The 18,797-nt window shown below is 40.4% G+C and overlaps 1 protein-coding gene across 1 annotated transcript in view; it reads right to left on the bottom strand.

Moving 5' to 3' along the window:
* bsnb (bassoon (presynaptic cytomatrix protein) b) overlaps window positions 1-18,797 on the bottom strand; it is a 79,932-nt gene that overhangs the window by 48,803 nt on the left and 12,332 nt on the right. Inside the window, exon 3 of the mRNA XM_026167802.2 lies at window positions 4,229-5,008. Coding sequence (XP_026023587.2) covers window positions 4,229-5,008 — 780 coding nt within the window. The remainder of the gene's footprint in view (window positions 1-4,228; window positions 5,009-18,797) is intronic.

The raw sequence follows: 18,797 nt of genomic DNA, 5'->3' as shown, positions 1-18,797 counted from the left end.
TTTTTGACTAAATATCCACTCTGGGCCTCTTTCACATTATAAACAATGGGGACAATTTTAAGCAAACAGGGTCGGTTGAGAACATCTAACCAACCATGGGGACGGGGAAAAATAGGCATATGGAGTAAAAACACAATGAAATCATGTTTTGTTTTGTTTTTTTAAAGTAATGTTAAAGTGAGAATGCTGGGAAGTCAGAGGTCATTTCTTATGTCAGTCACACCTCTACCTGTATTTCGAGTCATGAAAGATCTAAAGTATGACATCCACTCTGCCGTGTCTGCCTCACTAGCAGACTGTGATACCAGGAGGAGAGACAGAAGCACAGAGTTATTCAGGAGTAAGGACTGAAATCCAGTGTACTGTGAAACAGATTGAGCAGCAGACACTCCAGTGAAAATATTCTATGTTCTATTTACAGCCAAACTCTGGGGAGATGACAATGACACGGGGGTTTGTTTAAATCTCCTTCAGAAGCAATAAAGGGGGAGGAAACCTCCCAAAACAAGGACATCTTATTTACTCAGAGCCACACATGACTTTCAACACTAATTGATGTGAAATATTCCGCAATGTAACAAACAGTTGGCTTCCTCACGCTAATTATCACTGATTCTCACTTTCCTCCTCCTCCTCAATCTTTCACCTCTTTCCTTCCTCTCCTCCTCCTCCTCCTCCATTCTTCAACACGTTCTCGCATAGACACTGGCAATCTTCGTCTCATCCCAGATTAAAAAGGGGCTCGCTATTTTTTTATATAATGCAGCTCAGCCTAATTCGCTCTGGATGAATTATGCATTGTGTCACTAATAATGTGACGGAAAATATTTTTTTCTTCTTGAATGCTTCAAGCGTTTTCTGATTTCCACAGGCTAGAATTTTTTTTTCTCCTTGCGAGAGAATATGCATTCGATAAATGTAACAATCTGTTACCGGAGATGGTTTGGCATGACGTAGGCAAGCGGCTGAAACAAATAATTCAACAGTTTTATAGGTCCAGTGAATTTAGGTAAATTTTCTCTCTGCGTTTCCTCTGTTTGCCAATTTCTAGACACTAGTTTTCTCTACATGTGTCCCGCTTTCAGTTAATGTAATTATCTTCTGAGCTGTCAACACTGTAGGAACTGTTTATTCTAAGTTCTCTGTACAACTGTAGCAGGAAAAACAGACATCTTCAGATAATTGTATCAGTAAAAACCAAACTGCTTCTCTAAAAAATATCATGCAATTAAATAACAATATAAAAAAAAAACAAAAGCAGAAAAGAAATATAAATCTGGTAATGATGTTTTTTTTAACATACACCAACAGGCTATTTTGTTACAATGGCTGAACAATGTTTTACAATCAGACTTGCCTAAATTCTGTGTGGCATGGATTCAACAAGATAATGGAAACATTGCTTAGAGACTTTGGTCCATGTTGACTTTAGCCATCACAGTTGCTGCAAATTCATCCTGAGTCACGGATACAGTACAAAGCAAGATGGAGCCATGCTTTCATGTTGTTTATGCCAGCGGTCTCCAACCTTTTTTGCGCCACGGACCGGTTTATGTCGAACAATATTTTCACGGACCGGCCTTTAAGGTGTCACGGATAAATACAACAAAACAAAACCAGTACTGGTACCAAAAAAAAGACGATTTATTCATAACACACAAGAAAAGACCAAGGGAAACCAAGTTAACGATAAAAACGATAAATGCTAAAAACCGCTAAAAACCCTGAACCCACACCTGAGCCTCAACTCTCGCGGCCCGGTACCAATTGACTCACAGACCGGTACCGGTCCGTGGCCCGGGGGTTGGGGACCGCTGGTTTATGCAAATTTCTCACTCTATAGCCAAATGTTAAAGCAGAAGTCAAGGCACATAAGACCAGACAACCTTTTTCCAATCTTCTATTGTCCAGTGTTGGTGAGGCTGTGTGAACTGTAACTACAATTTCCTGTTCTTAGCTGACAGGAGTGACAGCCAGTGTGGTCTTCTTCTGCTGCTTCAAAGTTTGTGTTGTGTGCTCTTCTGCATACCTTTATTGTAACAAGTGATTATTTAAGTTACTGGTTTCAGGTCAATCTCTATAAACCCTTGAGTTTGTTGTTTAGGAACCTTCCAGCAGTTCAACACTTTCTGAAACATTCAGACCAGCCTGTCAGGCAACAACCACAATGCCACCTTAAAAGTCATTTAAATCAGCTTCCTTTCCCATTTTAATGCTTTTTCTTAACTTCTGCAGGTCATGTTGACAATATCTACAAGCCTAAGTATATTGAGCTGCTGCCATGTGATTAGCGGATTAGATATTTGCAATAACAAGCAGTCCTAAGCACAAACACCTGTGCCTAATGAAAAACTAGTATAACATAAATAACAGCAAACACTATACACAATAAACTATTCATCATTTAGTATTTCTTGTTTAGCCAAAACCTGATAAAGCTGATTTCTTTAAACTCAAACACAAATCAGCACATGGATAAAATCATAGTGTCACTGTATGCATAAAAAGTGCATCACATCATTGACTAACTTGCTCAAAATTATTATAGCTAATGAGCAACACTGTCATGACATTGAAAAACTGTGTGGGAAGAGGATATCCAGATCTATCCAACAACCAGCATGTCAAACAGACAATAAATCTAGCATATGACAGCTTCTTCAATGAGTCTGTTGGACTCATGCACATAGGGAAGGCAACCTTCTTTAGTTTTGTTACCACTGCTTAGTTTAAACATCTCCATAATGCTGACAATTCTCCTCCATGGCCTACGTTCTATATCAACATGGCTCAAACTTCGTGTTGTGCAAAAGTGGTATTTGATGCATCGTATCAAAAGTTTTACAATTACAACAGTACAGCATCCCTAACCCCAACAGCTTTGTTACCACATCCTTGAAAAGAAGAAAGAATGGTTACAACATTGCCGGCGCAAAGAAACACTAAAGTTTGGAGAGATTAAGAGAGGATGAGAAGGAGGATATCTGTGCCAAACAAGCTGTGGAAATCAAGCTGAGGAACCAAGATTCAAAGTACAAAGCCTCACACCATGTCCAAATGGTTCTCACCCACTCTGGAGCGACCCACCTGCCAGCTCACGAGGAATGACAACAAAACCTGTTCACAGATTTGGAAAGAATCCTGGATTGAGATGCAGGCTTAAGCCTGCAGAGCAGAAACACAACACACCTATTAACTGAGTTCCTCCTAAAAGAAGAGCAACAGCAGTCTGAAAGTTTTTGCAGACTCTGAGCATCTCAGCATCCAAGCATGTAAGGGATGGCTGACAAACAAATTATCTCTCTGTTTCCATAGCAATCTATGAATGGGCTGTGCTACTGCCTGTGACAACCCGATGCCTGTGAAGACAAGACTCGCCCATAAAACGCTAGCGCTCTGCAGCAAGCCTGTTATTACTGCTATCATTCAATTGGACTTGATTTGCATAATTAAACTCTGTTATTGCCTGGCTCTGAATGCTATTGTCAGGTCCTGTTCTTACCAACCAGACTCCCAGCATGACACAGGACAAGGGGGCACTTAAAGAAGAAATATACCCTCAGGTGACCCTGAGATATGACTAACCAATACTAAGATTATCCATTAAATTGAATTTAATAAGCCTCTGTTTCCTGTAGATAGGTCATTTATTTCTGCGCTTCTCCAGGGTAGTCACTGATGAGGTGAGTCACAGCTTGGACTTCACTCTGCTAACCACATGAAAGGCCCTGACGGAGCTGAATGAAGCAGGTCCCGACTGTGAAATAGAGAAAGGCAGGAGAAAAAGGAGAAGCTCACAGGCTTATGTAAAATATTGTTTGTGCAAGCTGTGAAGGCTCCAAATATCAATGAAGAAATGTTATCAAGTTAGCTATTTATCATTTAGTTATCATTTGTAATAATGCCTTCATAGCTCTGTGTTAAAGAATGAGAGTGAGAAAGAGTGGGTCATTCTTAAAAAAAAAATACCAAGGAACAAGAGAATCAGAGTCACGGTGATTCTCAAGGATAGAATAAATGCAGCAATTGCTGTCTATTTGACAATCCCTGGAGCCACATGCTGGATTCGTACAAGCAGTCATCCTCAGTGAAATGAAGTTGTTCACACCAAGAACACACCAAGATGACCTGGCAGCATCAAGTTGATAACAACCATTGTAGCGAGTATGCAACAATTCAGCGTTTTTCACAAAAACATGCCATTTTGTGTTGGAAATCAGAATCTTACCTCGACTATGTGTGGAGTGGGATTGAATCCACACATGTTGCACACTTGAGAGCGGCACTGTGTGCAGGTGTTGTAGTTGGGTTGTTCTGCTGTGTTGCCTATGTTGAGATTTGTTTTACAAAGGGGACAAGAGGCTTTGGCCTCTTGTCCCCTTTGCTGTTGCTGCTGCTGAGAAGGGGGCCGAGGCCCTTGTTGTGCAGACTGAGGTCCTGAGGGTTTACCTGCCCCAGCTCCTGGACCAGGAGGTCCTCCTGGTTTGGGGGCTGGTTTAGGGGGCTGCTGTTGGGGTTGAGTAGTCTCTGATATCAGAGTGCTTGCTTGGTTGAGAAGAGACGCACCAAAGCCAAACAACTTCCCGAAGGTTTGCTCTGGAGGTGGGGGCTGTCGTGAAGGGGAGCTTCCTGCACTGCGCGTCTGGTCCTGGCGTGGGTGCTGGGGTTGGTGGGCGGGTGAACTACGGGATAAATCAGGCTGGGATGGGGCCTTGGCCATCCCAGGGAGAGGGACTGCCCCTGGAGGCAGCCTTGCTTGCTGCTGACCTGCGCCAGCTGGACCAGTCTGTTTGGTAGGGCCAGGCACTGGATGGGCCTGCAATGGAGGCTGCGTCTGAGGAGGTGTATGTGTCTGAGGTGTGGGCTGAGCTGAAGCGTTAGGTTTAGGTTCTGGATTGGTTGCATGAGAAGGAGAGTGAATCTGTTGCTGACTCTTGGAACGTGGTGTGGTCATATCCATCCCCAGTGCTCTCTGCATTTGACAGTTTAGACATAACCACTCTTGGACCTGAAAAAGAAAGAAAAACAAGGCAATGGCAATAAGCTACAGTATCTTGTTTTCACAATGGGGTACACTGGATACAAAAATAGAAATTCATTGAATAATCAGTTTCCTGCAACTGCTGAAAGAAGGTTGCATTTTTATCTTGCTGGCTACTGAGTGATTTTACCATGGTGCCACAAACTGATAGCAAGGAAAAGTCTTGCAGGCAGCCTGAAAAGTCCCGGTGATAATCAAGCCTCTTTCTCCATTCCTCCTCTACTTCACTATGTCAACATGCTCTCCTAGTAGCAAGCCTGACACCCCTGAAAAAAGAATGAAAGAATAAGCAGCTACCTCACAGACCAACATTACCATTTACTCACTAGATTCTCTACTGCGAACTTTAAAGCCACATAAAAAGTGATTCACTCATCACACATCACTCCGTGGCTGACAGGTTGCTGCTAGTGGGCATTCTGGCTTTCAGTTGTTTTGGTAATTCTCTAATCTACTTACCACCCCCTCATGTGTCAATCAGCAGTATCATTCGCTCCTATTGGTAGTCACTTTAATTTCTCACCCCAAAGTTATGAAAAGTTAAAACTGGAACCAGCCTATTTTATTTTGCCTGTTGCTGCAACAATCAGTGCTCTGCCACTCGCTTTCAGCATGGAAGCTTCTTAACTCTGTTTCCCCCACAAAGGCAAACACATGAATGTGCTGTTTTTGACTGCAAAAGCAGACACAACTAAGTCTTCATGTAAGCAAGTGAAAAGCTGAAAATCCACTGCATTCATTTATGACCGTAATGTCAAGTCAACGATAGAAACAGCATCACTGGTAGCATCTTGTCTGATTTAGGCTTTCACTGGGAATCTTTCGAGTGCCTACGATATAACTTGTAGAAGTGGCCGATGTCGTTGGTATGATTTTTATGTGTGTGTGTGTGGCTCGTGTTTCATACATATTGCTGGCTGACAGAAACCAATAAAATGCTGGGACTTTTTCCCACCTGTGTCCCCACTCTTTATCGTGGTTGATTCAACTTTTTCCACTTTTTTGTAAAGTCCCTCACATCCATTCCGATGGTTTCAACACTCTCTCCAGGAATTTGCCAACTTATGTGTGTCCTTATATTGATGTTATTCCTTATACTGAGATGATGGTTGTTTTTCTCTCACTGATATATTTAAAAACTGCTGTGAAAAAGTAGTCGAAAGTGAGCAGGATGAATCCAGGTGTGCCAACCTGACGTGTATTTACATTTTTAGGGAGACGCACATCAAGCAACCGCCTGTGTTAAGGTGCATGGTTCAGAGGGGTTTGCACAGAGGCAGTAGGTTACATTGTAGATTTCCCACTGAAGTATAAAACACTAGCAGTGTGACAAACATTACCATTAGCTTTTTTATAAAATGACCACCAGAAACTATAAAAGCAAGGACTGGGTGTGAGTAACTGTGTTTTCATGTCATCCACAGTGATTTAGTGAACCATAAACTCCACTAGTCCAATTTCTCTTCCCTCTCTAAAGATATCCAAGTAAAATGAACTAAAAACTGAAGAATGCTTGTATGGGTGTGAATGTGAATGAGTGTGTTGATCTGTTTATGTGACAGACTGGGCGCAGTCCTTTATCCAGTGCGTGCTGGGGTAGCCTCCAGCCTGCTCTGAATGGGAAATATTGTGTGTGGAAAATGATTCAACCGCAAAATAATTGTGAATGGTGTAAAATATCTCATTGAGGAAGGATTTGAGTATCCCCATGCCTCCGCATAGGCATTTATTGCTACCCATCACTTACCCATAAACAAAATGTGTGTGAAATAAATCTGACAAATGAGATGAACTCTGAAAATCCTCAGTAAATCACTGCTGCCCCTGATTTTATAATCTTCCCTTCCTCTGTCTTTTCTGGGAGTCTCTTTCCTTTTTGCTTTCTCATGATTTCATATTTGCATTACATAACGTGGAGAGCTCCTCATTAAATTCATTCCTCCAATCTCCTTGTGTTTCTCCTGTTGATCTCTTTGCCTCTTGTTTTCATTTCTTGTTCACTTACTGCTTCATACACACACACACAAAAAGGTGAAAGCCAGAAAGAGGCGCTAGTGATGCCACATGGCCATAGACTGTAATTGGCATCCTGGTGCTCTGACAGCTGCCACACTATTGTAACTGTCTTGGATTCGTGGTCATTGCATAATACCTTAATGAATTATAAATGAAGGCAGCAAAAGGTTGTAGGTTTGGGTTATCGCTTGGAGGTCTGGGCCTCAAAGAACAAGCTGGGAAGGCTGGACTGGGTTTTTTTTTTCCTTAGAGCTTAGGGTCAAAATTGCCTTTCAGTCTGTGAATCTGGATTTCATAAAGATTTTAGTTCAACTTTCCCTGAGAATTATTTGCACTCTAAGAATTTCTAAAAAAAAGTGTAATGCTAAAAAAAAGGGCAGTCTGAAAATGCTTTTAACTAACAGTCTGTCAGCGGAGATGTTCCTGCTCCATTATTCCATAATTTACAATACACTCAGCACTACATGTGGCAGAGTACACATCACAGCTGAGCAGACTTCAGTGTGGATTCAAGCGGAGTTGTCACATTAACCCTCTAAAGCTTGAAACATGAAATAATTTCCAGAAAACATTTTTTTTTTTGAGTATGGAGTGTTTATTGAACCTTCTGACAAGTAAAGAAAATAAATAAATATCCATCTGCACACATAAGTTTTCATTTTAATGGCATTTCTTTCCCAATTTATTGCTTTAACATGTGCTGTGCAATTTATTTACGTTTTCAGGTGAAAGAAAATCCCACTGAGGATGATGAAGTCTCAAAAACTTGTGTATCAAATATCATACAGTAGAAAGGGGTATACTGATAAAATATTTATCAACAATGACTCTACAAGTTTAGTTTTTAATAAAACTCTGCATAAGCTGATATCAGCATATGATAAATGCAGTAAATGCAAAGATTTCATACTATTTTATGCATCTCTTGTATTTATTAATGCATTTCTAAAGCCGTCTGGTATCTGACAACATGTATTAAATCAAGATTAAGCAAAATTGTATCATACTACTAGATAAACAGGAGGAAGAAAGACATAATTTAGTCACTTCACAGTTTAACTATGAGTCACTGGACCTTAACTGTAGTATTGCCCCTCATATTGTAAAGCAGTGACTCACTATTATGCTGGGATTTCTGGTTGAAGAAGAAGCTCTCTAACTTAAACCCACTCATAACATCGAGTTTTGCTGAAGCCTGATCGGACTGCACTCATTTCATTGCACTTCATTATTCAGTTATAGTTATTCACTATTTGAACTGCTGCAAAAAATGAGATATGGGTAGTGATATGACTCACATCTCTCAACGCTGCACTTTTTTCTGCCTCCAGTGGTCAGAATTCTAGTTTAGATGATGTAGAATTGAGTTTGTCATATTCAGCACACATTGATCTCACCATTAGGTATGATTACAGGTGCAATACAGCACCTACAGTAACTATCCTGATCTGGGCAGAAGTACAGTAGTGCTGAGCTAGACAGCATTTTCTGTAGCTGTAGCACACACAGGCAGCTGCTTCCTCTGGGTGGAGAAAAAAAAACAACCAATCGGGGAGATCATGTGTGTTAGACACTTCCTCCGGCTGAGCTGGCTGGTTGCCTGCAGGCTCTATGCAGTGAGTGCATACGGCATAAATGCCATAAAATCCTATCCTGATCCAACTCTTCTACAGTCTAGTTTTTTATCTGCCTTTCTGGATCAAATTCTGATTATGCAAAGAGAAGCTTTCAGGCTGTGTTAAAAATCTATTCATCAGTTCACAGATGAAACACTCATCAGAAAACTACCACACATATTATGACAAGCACGACTCTGAGATTGCTAACATGATTTTACAGCACTGCTTTAGTCATCGGGAAGAACTTTAACTCTTCTTCGAATCCCTGCTGCTGCTTTCTGACCACACCTATCTGTTCTTGTAAGAGGCATGGGCTTGAAATTTTCAACCAGATGGGGCAGTAATAGACTACATTTCCCTCTGCTTAACAGTCATTTTTTAATAACAAGATAATGCAGTTTTTAATTATATATTATCTTATTCTTATTGCAACAAAATCTTTAATGAATCTATTGCAATAGCTCAAAATTTGACTGTTGACTGCTTTTAAATGTTTAGCAACCTCTTCACCTGCTTCACAGTATTTCTTTATCTCTTAAGTCAGTCATTCGATCAGTCAGTCATTCAGTAAGTCCGTGTAGACAGAGTAAGTCACAAGCTCAGCAGCACCTTAGCCTACTGCCTGGCTCACTGCCAGTTCCTGGTATAAGGAGCGATCAGGCCGTGGTTTTCACTGTCAATCAGGGAAACTGAGAAGCCGGGTGCAGAGGTGACTCCTGGGGACAGTGAAAAAAGCCAACACAGCGCCATCTAACACTGCACACTTTATCTAATCAGAGACTCGTGTAGAAACTCCTATTTCTATGACAATTATTGTCATTGACATTTTTTTTCAGACACACTGTTAGGATAATCATATAAAGCTCACCAAGGGGGAAAAACACTCTGGAAAAAACAAAGAAAGCAGCTGCGCGAAGGGCAAGCAGCTATTTATCAATTTCTTCATGTCTCTGCTTGCCTCATGTCTCCATCTCATTCCTTTCTGCGTCCCCGTTGTTATGAGGCAATCATGTGGATCTTTATGAAATCTGATCTGTATCAGCAAAAAAAACACACACACACACACACACAAGCACACTGCACACTGTGTCTCCTCCCCTGCCTCTCTATCAGTTCTCTTTTGCAGTCCTCCATCTTTTTCTCCTGCACTCATCTTCATTTCTCCTTGTTATCTGCATCTCTCACATCCCATCACTCCATCTAATTTTCTTCTTCCAGCTCCATCATCATCTGTGTGTTTATGACGACTCTCTTCAGAGCCAGAAATTCATACACAGCTAGTTTCAAATGAGGGTAAATTTCAGAAAGCTAACTGCCACACTGCCAGGTAAATGTTTGTACCAAAATAGTCGCGTAACAAAGAACTATGCTGAGAGTGTCTACCTCTCATTTACGAGTGCGTGCTTCTGTCTTCTGCTGTCTTGGAGTCTGACACATATACAGACGTTAGAAGATGTAACACTGCATACATCACACAGGTGCACAAAGTTTCCCTGTTTTTCTTCTTCGTGCGTTCGTTGACAGGTGTGAGACATCATGCCGTCCATCATTCCCCGGGAAAGCTGGATAACGAACGCGCTGAGACACATCCAAACTTCAGCTGACAAAGATGCAGATGAAGAAAGCAGCTTTGTCTTAGAGATCACAATGCAGTATCACCATGCGGTATGTACAGCAGCTGAGCACTGCAGTTTGGGGATCGGGACACTTGGAATGCAGTGGTTTATCAATTCCTTGCAAATTGGGCCAAAGACATTGAAATTCCTCCCTATGCCTCGCTCCCCCTTTCTCTCTTTCTCTCTGTCAATTTGTCTCCCAGCCTCTGCTAAACTCAAACACAAGCAGCTCTACAAACAACTACACGAGAACAGTCTCAATAAAACACATCTGTTTTACTCCTGAATGTTACCAAGCAGGGAAACAAAGCTAATGAAAATCCTGAGTCATTGTTGGGGAATCGCTGTTAAATTTCTTTTCATGCATACTATTCAACTTCTCTCACCAGGTATACTGGTGCAGTGTTGGGAATGGCAGGGAGTCATGGTATTAATAAGTATGCGGGAAAGTAGTGCAGAGTGCATAACATTAAATCGTGATCTACAGTAGAGGAAATCGGCATGATATGATGAACGCTTGTGCACTGCAATGCAATACCGTTCCCTTGCAAAGGATTTGTTGCTACCTTTATGAAACTTTTAATAGTCAGTTCCTTTGAGATTTTGCCACAGAGAGCTCTAGACTCCACTCTGCAATACCGTTTGAGTCTACAGTACATCATGTGTCATTATTGTCACTTGAGAGTATTACTGAAAAGCCAAGAGCATTTCGATTTCAAATGTTTCTGTCTGGATGTTTCACACACAGCCAGAAAATTAGCAAGATTTGCTGCGAGGGAAAAGTTTCTGTGGTCTGATAGGCCATGCAACAAATGTGCAATAACAGTGCAAAGTACAATCCTGTTTGATGACAGATTAAATAATCAGTAGAAGGCCTAAAAGAAGTCATTGTTTGCAACACGGAGTCAAAGAATTATACCAAACTGCTGAAAGTGATCTTTCTGCGTGTCCAGTTCTAACAAGGGCACTATTAGGAAAACTGACTAAAGATTCCTGTGCAATTTTTCCATACAGAAAAGACTACTGTAAGATGGACTTTAACTGCAGTAGGTTATGGTGTAATAATTAAAACAGTGTCCCAGATTTAGTGTCTGGCAGTTCTTGTTGCAAAATATTTTGGTATATGCAAAATGCAGCATGAAGTGTCTCAGCTGGATTCCTGACCTAGTTCCCACTGTTTGTCCACTTTAAACCAGTCTATGATTACATCCAAAAGCACAGTGTGGAAAAACAGCCACCCAAACCCTGACATAAGTTTCACAGAATAATTATTTCGTTATTTGAACATATGTGTTCACTAAGGAGCTTTTTGTCTCACTTTCTTATGAAATGATTTACAGTAAATAGGATAAGAGGTTTGCAAAGGAAGGACAATTACTTGAAACACTGTATGTTATACTGTTTATTTTTGTTAAAATTATCTATTTAAAATCATCAGCGCAACATCGAGATGTCCAAATATAACTGTTTGGAAAGACTTACATTATCAAACCTTCTGATCGGTGTTCTCTATATAATGGTGTATGTTTGTCGTGTATGTGCAGTTAGGATCACACGTTTTTGGACAATGACACATTGTTTTGTAATTTAGCCTGTGCACACTGCCACAGTGGATTTAAAATCAGACAATACAAATGTGACTGAAGTGCAGACTTAAAGTTTTAATTCAAGGGGTTTAACATTTTCAGACGCTCAAAAGTAACTGGACAAACAAACATAGCAACCAAATGCTGTTTCGTCCCTTGAGACACTCTGCTAGGCCTTAATTGAATTGAGATCAGGTGACTGACTTGAATATCCCATTTCTTTTTCTTAAGAAACGCTTGGGTTTCTTTTGCGGTATGCTTTGGGTCACTATCCATTTGCACTGTAAAGCGCCGTCCAATCAGTTTTGCAGCATTTGGTTTAATCTGAGCAGAGAGTATAGCTCTGTACACTTCAGAGTTCTTCTATCAGCAGTTATATCATCAATAAATACTAGTGCCCTGGTTCCACTGGCAGCCATCCCCACATCATAACATTGCATCATTTTCTTTTCCCATCATTCTGGTACAAGTTAACCTGTGCAAATAATTTTTTCCCCAAACAAAGCAGACACTTTTATATGTTTAAAGTCTAATTTGGCCTTCTTGTTATCAAATAGCTGGTTGTAACCACTGATTTGGCCATTTGTTGTAAAACCCTCTGTATTTGCACTCATGAGGGTGCCTCTTGACTGTAAACTTTGGCAATAATACCCCAACTTCTTCAAGAGTGTTCTTGACTTGTTGTTTTTCTTAACCAGAGGAAGAATTCTGCAATCATCCACTTTAGTTTAGTGGCTGTCAATATATAGAGTGGCCTTTCAGGTGTTTTGGTGTTGCCAAGTTGCCCAGTGCATTCAGTCTTTGTAAGAATGTATTGTACACTCCAAGAAGGTCCTGGGTTTGAATCCACTATCTCGCAGGGGACCTTCTGTGTGTCTGCATGTTCTCCCCATCATGTTTGTGTGGGTTCTCGCCACATACTTCCCATGATGCACTGAGGGTTACTGTTTCACTCACGTTTTTTACTCACTATGTGTTTAGAGTTTACTCTGCATTTAATCATTAGTTATTATTAATCTCTGGCTCTCTTCCATAGTGTGTCTTAATCTCGTCTTCATCTCCTCACATCAAATAATTGAGGAGATGGCCGCCCCTCCCTGAGCCTAGTCCTGCTGGAGGTTTCTTCCTGGTAAAATTGAGTTTTTCCTTTCCAGTGTCGCCAAAGTGCTTGCTCAAAGGGTGCCTTTATTTTACAAGATTAAGTGTCTTGAAGCAATTGTTGTTGTGATTTGGTGCTATATAACTAAAATTTTATTAAATTAAAAATAGCCTATAGGTCCAAATATGAGTGTGAACGGTTGTCTGTCTCTGTGTGTTAGCCCTGTGACACGCCTGGTAACCTGTCCAGGGTATGTCCTTTGGTAGCCTATGGTAGGTAGGGTAGGCTCCAGCTCCCACCCACAACCCCAAAATGGATAAGCAGATGGACACTCCCGAACTACCAAATCTCTCTCACAGGTTTATTTCAGATTGTCAGCCTCCTTCACTTGCATCAACATCTCTGTTTAGAGAGCTCCAGTGAACATCTAAAAAGTGCAAGTTCAAAACTTGAAAACAACCACACATCGAACAGTCAATACAATACTTTTGTTAAAAACCTAGAATTAAGGCTATAGAATTATATTCAAATATTGAATATTTGATTTAAGAAACACTGCGGTTGTATGCAGAGGAAAAACTACAAAATTTGTGTCATTGTCCAAAAACCTAAATAGTCGACTGTGCATATCATACTGGCTAAATGGTTATTTGAATATTGTGTAAGTGTATGTATTGTATCATGTAGTTTAGGGTGTGACCAAAAGACATGCACTCAATGTTTTTGTTGAAAAACCTGGAAAAACATTTGTTGACTAGTAGGTAGACTCAGAAATAAATTCATTTCAGAACATGTTTTGGTTTTTGGGGGGGTTTTTGCTCTGATGTTATTTAGCATCGTCAAACGGAAGAAAATGAATCTCTCATCAAAAGAGAGCAAGACACACAAAGATCAACAGCTTCATGGAAAGAATAATTTAGAAGGATCGAGAGAAAAAAGATCACATTCACTAAAATTAAGTGAATCTTGAAGAGATTCCCCTAAATGGTATTTTCATACATGATTTATCTCCTACTCTAAATCTAACCAAATGACATCTTGATTTCCTACATTAAATTCTTCACAGCTCACCCATGTCAGACAGAAGCAATGCTGTCTTTCACTAAAATGAAACTTTAATAGTGATTCATGAAACATTCTCATTGTGTTACACTTTGCCAGATCTGAATGTCACTGAATCTCTTGTGCCACATCATCCAGAGTTAGAGGGGGATTAGAAAAGTCTAACGCTAAATATCTGAATTAATTTGAGGGGATTAGGAACCGTCCTCTGCCTCCTCTGGGGTATAATGGACTTATCCTTCACTGATATGACCATATCACTGTATTTACATTTATATAACTAATACATTACCCACTCAAAATGTGGCCGTTTCGAAAGGCCAACTGCAGCTTGCAGCTTGAGTGAGTGATGAATTCTTTTGTTGACCGAGGAATGAGGCTTGTCAGCAAACACACTGCTGATTCAGGTAGCGTCTAATTATTTATATTGATATTTGACAAAATCTAGATTGTATTTAATGTGTAGGCTAACTTTGCTTTGCAGTTTTCTCTATATTTGCATGTAAATGTGTGTGTATGTGTACTGTGATTATAAACAAAGGCCCTAAATAAGCCAGTGGAACAGAGTTAGCACAGACACACATATAACATTACTGTTTTATCAAAAGGACACAAATAAGCACAGAATTAAACAAAAAACACCCCAAGTGAGCTTGTGAAGCAGAACTGCCAAATTAGGCAGGCGCTGCAGAATAATCAGCTAAAAATATACTTTGAGAACCATGAATGCCCACTAATAATGTCCCTGAAAACATACAGCAACATACAGAGAAAACTATTTTTTCTGCAATGCACCAACATATCAGCCAATCCGATTGCCTGTGTCAGCCTTGCTGACTGTTTATTGGGCAAATAGAATAACATCTGCTAATGGCAAATGTCATCTCACTAAACACTAAGTGCTAATGTGATGAAAATCTGAAAGACCTTAAAACTTTCAAACAGATCGCTTGTGTTTGTGTCATTCCACAAACAAACATGCACTATATCGACTCAAGTACTACGTCTTACACCCATGCCCAGAAGCTGCCGGCACAGTTTTTGTGCTGATGTTAATGCCAGAGGAAGTTATTGAGTCAGCAGAGTGTTGGTGACTTTTACGCACTATGAGCCTCAACACTCAGCAACCCCGTTCTCTAAACACTTGGGCTGAGTTGCTGTGGTTCCTGAACGCTTCCACTATGCAATAACACCACTCACAGTTGGTTATGAAATATCTAGGAGGTAAAAAAAAAATCATCATGAAGTGATTTGTTTCAACGGTGGCATCATATTACAGTATCATGCTCAAATACATCGAGCTCTCTAGAATGACCCATTGTTTCCCAAATGTTTGTAAAGAAAGACTTCATGGCCCGTTGTTTGCTTTTACACACCCATGGCAATGGCACAGTAAACAGCTGAATTCAAAGATTAAGGGGTGTGACCCAATATTTTTGTCCAAATAGTGCAAGGCCTCAGCTATGGGAAAAATTAAGAATTTTACTCTGCATCTCCACAATTTCTAGCAACAAAAAATGAAAACTATAATAATATTCAACAGTACACATCCTTTCTTCTCCAGCAGTTCTTTCAGTTTGATTCCTTGTTGTTTTCTATGAGATCTTATTAGTCCTCTTTTGTGAAGTGCTTTATATTCTGTGTTTCTGTTACTCACTTCCTGTTTTACTTTGGTAGTCATTTGTCTCTTGTGCCTTGTATTTACTTCCTTGTGTTGTTTTAATCAGTTTCAGCTGTGTCTCGTCACCCTCCTGTGTCCACTTTCCTCGATTACCTGGCCTCAGTTCTTTGTAGCATCATACTGTGTACCTGCCGTGAGTGCGAGAGAGACAGTACACCTGTGTGTTTGTGTTACTCCGACTAAATATATAATCCTCTTGTTTTTGTTACGTGTGTGGGTGTGTGAGGCACCTGTGTTATTCTTTTGGATTTTGGACCATATTTGCCTGTTTCTGGATTCATCATCAGTTTGTTCAGGAGTCTGCATTCAAGCTGCTCTACACCATATGACAAATTCACCTTCCGAACAGGAAGCAGACTGGTTGAACTCTATTTAAGAAATATAAACAGTCACACATATGCAGATAGACTCCTTCTTTTATTCCTTTTAGCTCAGCAAAAAACTCAAGTGGCCCTCAGTTTGAAGAACACAGCGCACTTTCTAAAAGTTAAGAAGTAATCACAAGTTTAAGGTCAAACTGGGATCAATACCATACCTGAAACACTCACAACCCACAAAGCTGCCTTCGAGCACGCTTGAAAATTACAGAATGTTTACTTATGACACTATGGACAGCTTGCTCTCCCCGGTTGGTGTCGCTTGAGAAAATTGATTTTCAGCCTTGGGATTAGAACTTTAGAGCATTAAAGTCGATTTAAACAGTCCCATGTCTGACTGAGAAATGTAGTGTTTAACTGTAAGCTTGTGTACAAAAGACGTCCAGCTGTGCACCCAGTATATGTTTTCCTGATCAGTTTGTGGTCTCAGTTTCTAGTTTCAAGGGTAATTGAATTTATGCCTTTTAGAGGGATGTTTTTGTTTTTTTCGTTTGTCAGACATATGACTATCCAAAGAGTATGTAGTGAGCCTCAGTTTTTTAGTCAGCCCTGTGCCTCACTCATTGTGTCCAGTTTCAAAACCAAGATGGCAAAAATTCTCCGTTTGAAGCTAGAAAGTGGGCCTTCACTAACTAACAATGACAATAGCTCAGTAATCTAATCTGTGGTTTTCAGTACACAGTGTCTACGAGGCCAGTCTGCTGTTTGGTGCCTAACAGATGTACAGTGGGTTTCTCTCTTTCTTTTTATACTGAACGTCTGCCTGTTTCATCTGATTACTGAAGCTTTTTGTCTGATCTTGATTGGAAACATTTTATTGTAGAGTCCAAATCGATATTACTGCTTTTGGTTTGGTTGCTAAATCTATCTACTGCAACTGTAAACTGTGGCCACCTACCTGCTATATTTTAAACTCGAATGAGGAGATAGAGTGCTTCTGTGTGGGAGCATTTGTTAAAACTGCTCTTTCAGCTTGTGGGATTGTTGATAAAAAAAGAAAGAAAGAGAAGAACCTCCAAGGCATTTCTGAAACAAAGACTTTAAAGAGTCATTGTTTCATGACTTGTTTGAAGAATGTTTCAGCTCCATGTCAGGGGTGTGTCTTCATCACCAAACTGTATGAAGAAAAAATTTCGTTTTCAAAAGCATCTTAGCATTGTTTTCTGATTTGTTTCTCCATTTTGTTGTTGTTGGGGTATTTTTTTCTCCCTACGCTGAATTTATGCAGAGATAGATAGTGTCAGTACGAACACTCTGGCTATTACGGTTAATTTATGATGATGCTTTTTTTTCTCCTCCCGTTCTGTCTCCTCCTGCTACGGCACAGCTTTTTCAACCAGCTCTGTCTCTCTCTCTCTTCCTCTCCCTCCTTCTTTCAGCTGTGGCTTCTCAGGACCGGGCCACCGTTGCAGACAGAAGGAGGGTAGGGTCTATAAATAGAAATTGGACCAATTATGAAGCAGATGTTCCCCTGTATGGTGGTGGGAGAACACTGTCAGGGGAGAATGTCTGTGGTATTCTCAGTATCGCTCTCACTGCTCTTGTTCTTTGTTGTTCTAAGGCTGCCTTTAGACCGTCTCATTTCTTGCCTTTCTGGCTTTCTCGTTTTCTCATTTCGGTGCTACCTACGTCACGTCACATGTAAGTCTTAGTTCACGTGCACGATAGCTGGCATGTCTGAATTCGTAGCTATCATGTCTAAATAAAACTTGTCTTCTCAGCTTGACTGACAGCCACGTAACAGATGCGGTCTGTGAGATCCATTTGTCGCTCGCTGTTTACATCCAAATTGCATTACCATCAAGAGGTAGTTTAACACAGCTCTGACGTGCATTGCAACAATTATCTTCACCCCTCAAAGAGTGAAGAGAGATTCTCTTTACAAGATAATGTGGCTTCTTAAAAGAAAATCCAGGCTAGCCCCGCTATTTGAGTCTGTGCTCAAAAATCCAAACATGAAATCATCCACAGCTATCAGGACTTTAATCGGCACTGCCATCTTTCTGTGATTTAATGGGAAATCCTCTTCAATGACAGATTTTTGCTCATATTATCCTGATAATCTGGGGGACTTCAGTGGGTCTCTGTAAACTATTTGCAGACACACATCTCTTGCACAAGAAGTGGTCCTAATAGTGTGTTGTCATCACAGGTCTAATCCTGAAACTACAACGAATGAGAAAATTCTTCAGGTAATTTTTCACACAAAACACCAAATGTTCAAATGAAAACAAGATTATAATCTCAGAAAATCCCAAAACCGTGTTATTATACAGGACAGGATATATGTTTATATACAAATATTTTACTATTAAGAATCAAGAGAATCCCTGTGTGGATTTTGACACAGCCTTGCTATGGCTATCCTTTCTCTGGGCCAGTTCCCATCACTGTAATCGTAATTCCTGTCATCGTCATCTTCTGCATTATCATCACCTTGGTTGTCATCAGTTTCCCTGATGAGTGATAAGGCTGTTTTAGATATGCTGTAGTGAGGCTGAAGCCAAATCCATCCTAAGTAGGTTAAGGGGGTAAATCTTCAGGTCTCCAGAGGCTGGACATTTTCCCTCCCTGTTTCTCTCTCTCTCTGTCAGGATCTGACAAGCACACCAAGCCTGAGCTGAAAAGCACCCACCTCCGCTGTTCTCTTTACTGCCATGCTCTCCTTCACTCCCTGCCATGATCTATTCTTTACTGTCT

The sequence above is a fragment of the Astatotilapia calliptera genome, chromosome 5, assembly GCF_964374335.1.
Source record: "Astatotilapia calliptera chromosome 5, fAstCal68.1, whole genome shotgun sequence".
NCBI lineage: Eukaryota > Metazoa > Chordata > Actinopteri > Cichliformes > Cichlidae > Astatotilapia > Astatotilapia calliptera.
This window is presented reverse-complemented; position numbering and strand designations above follow the sequence as displayed.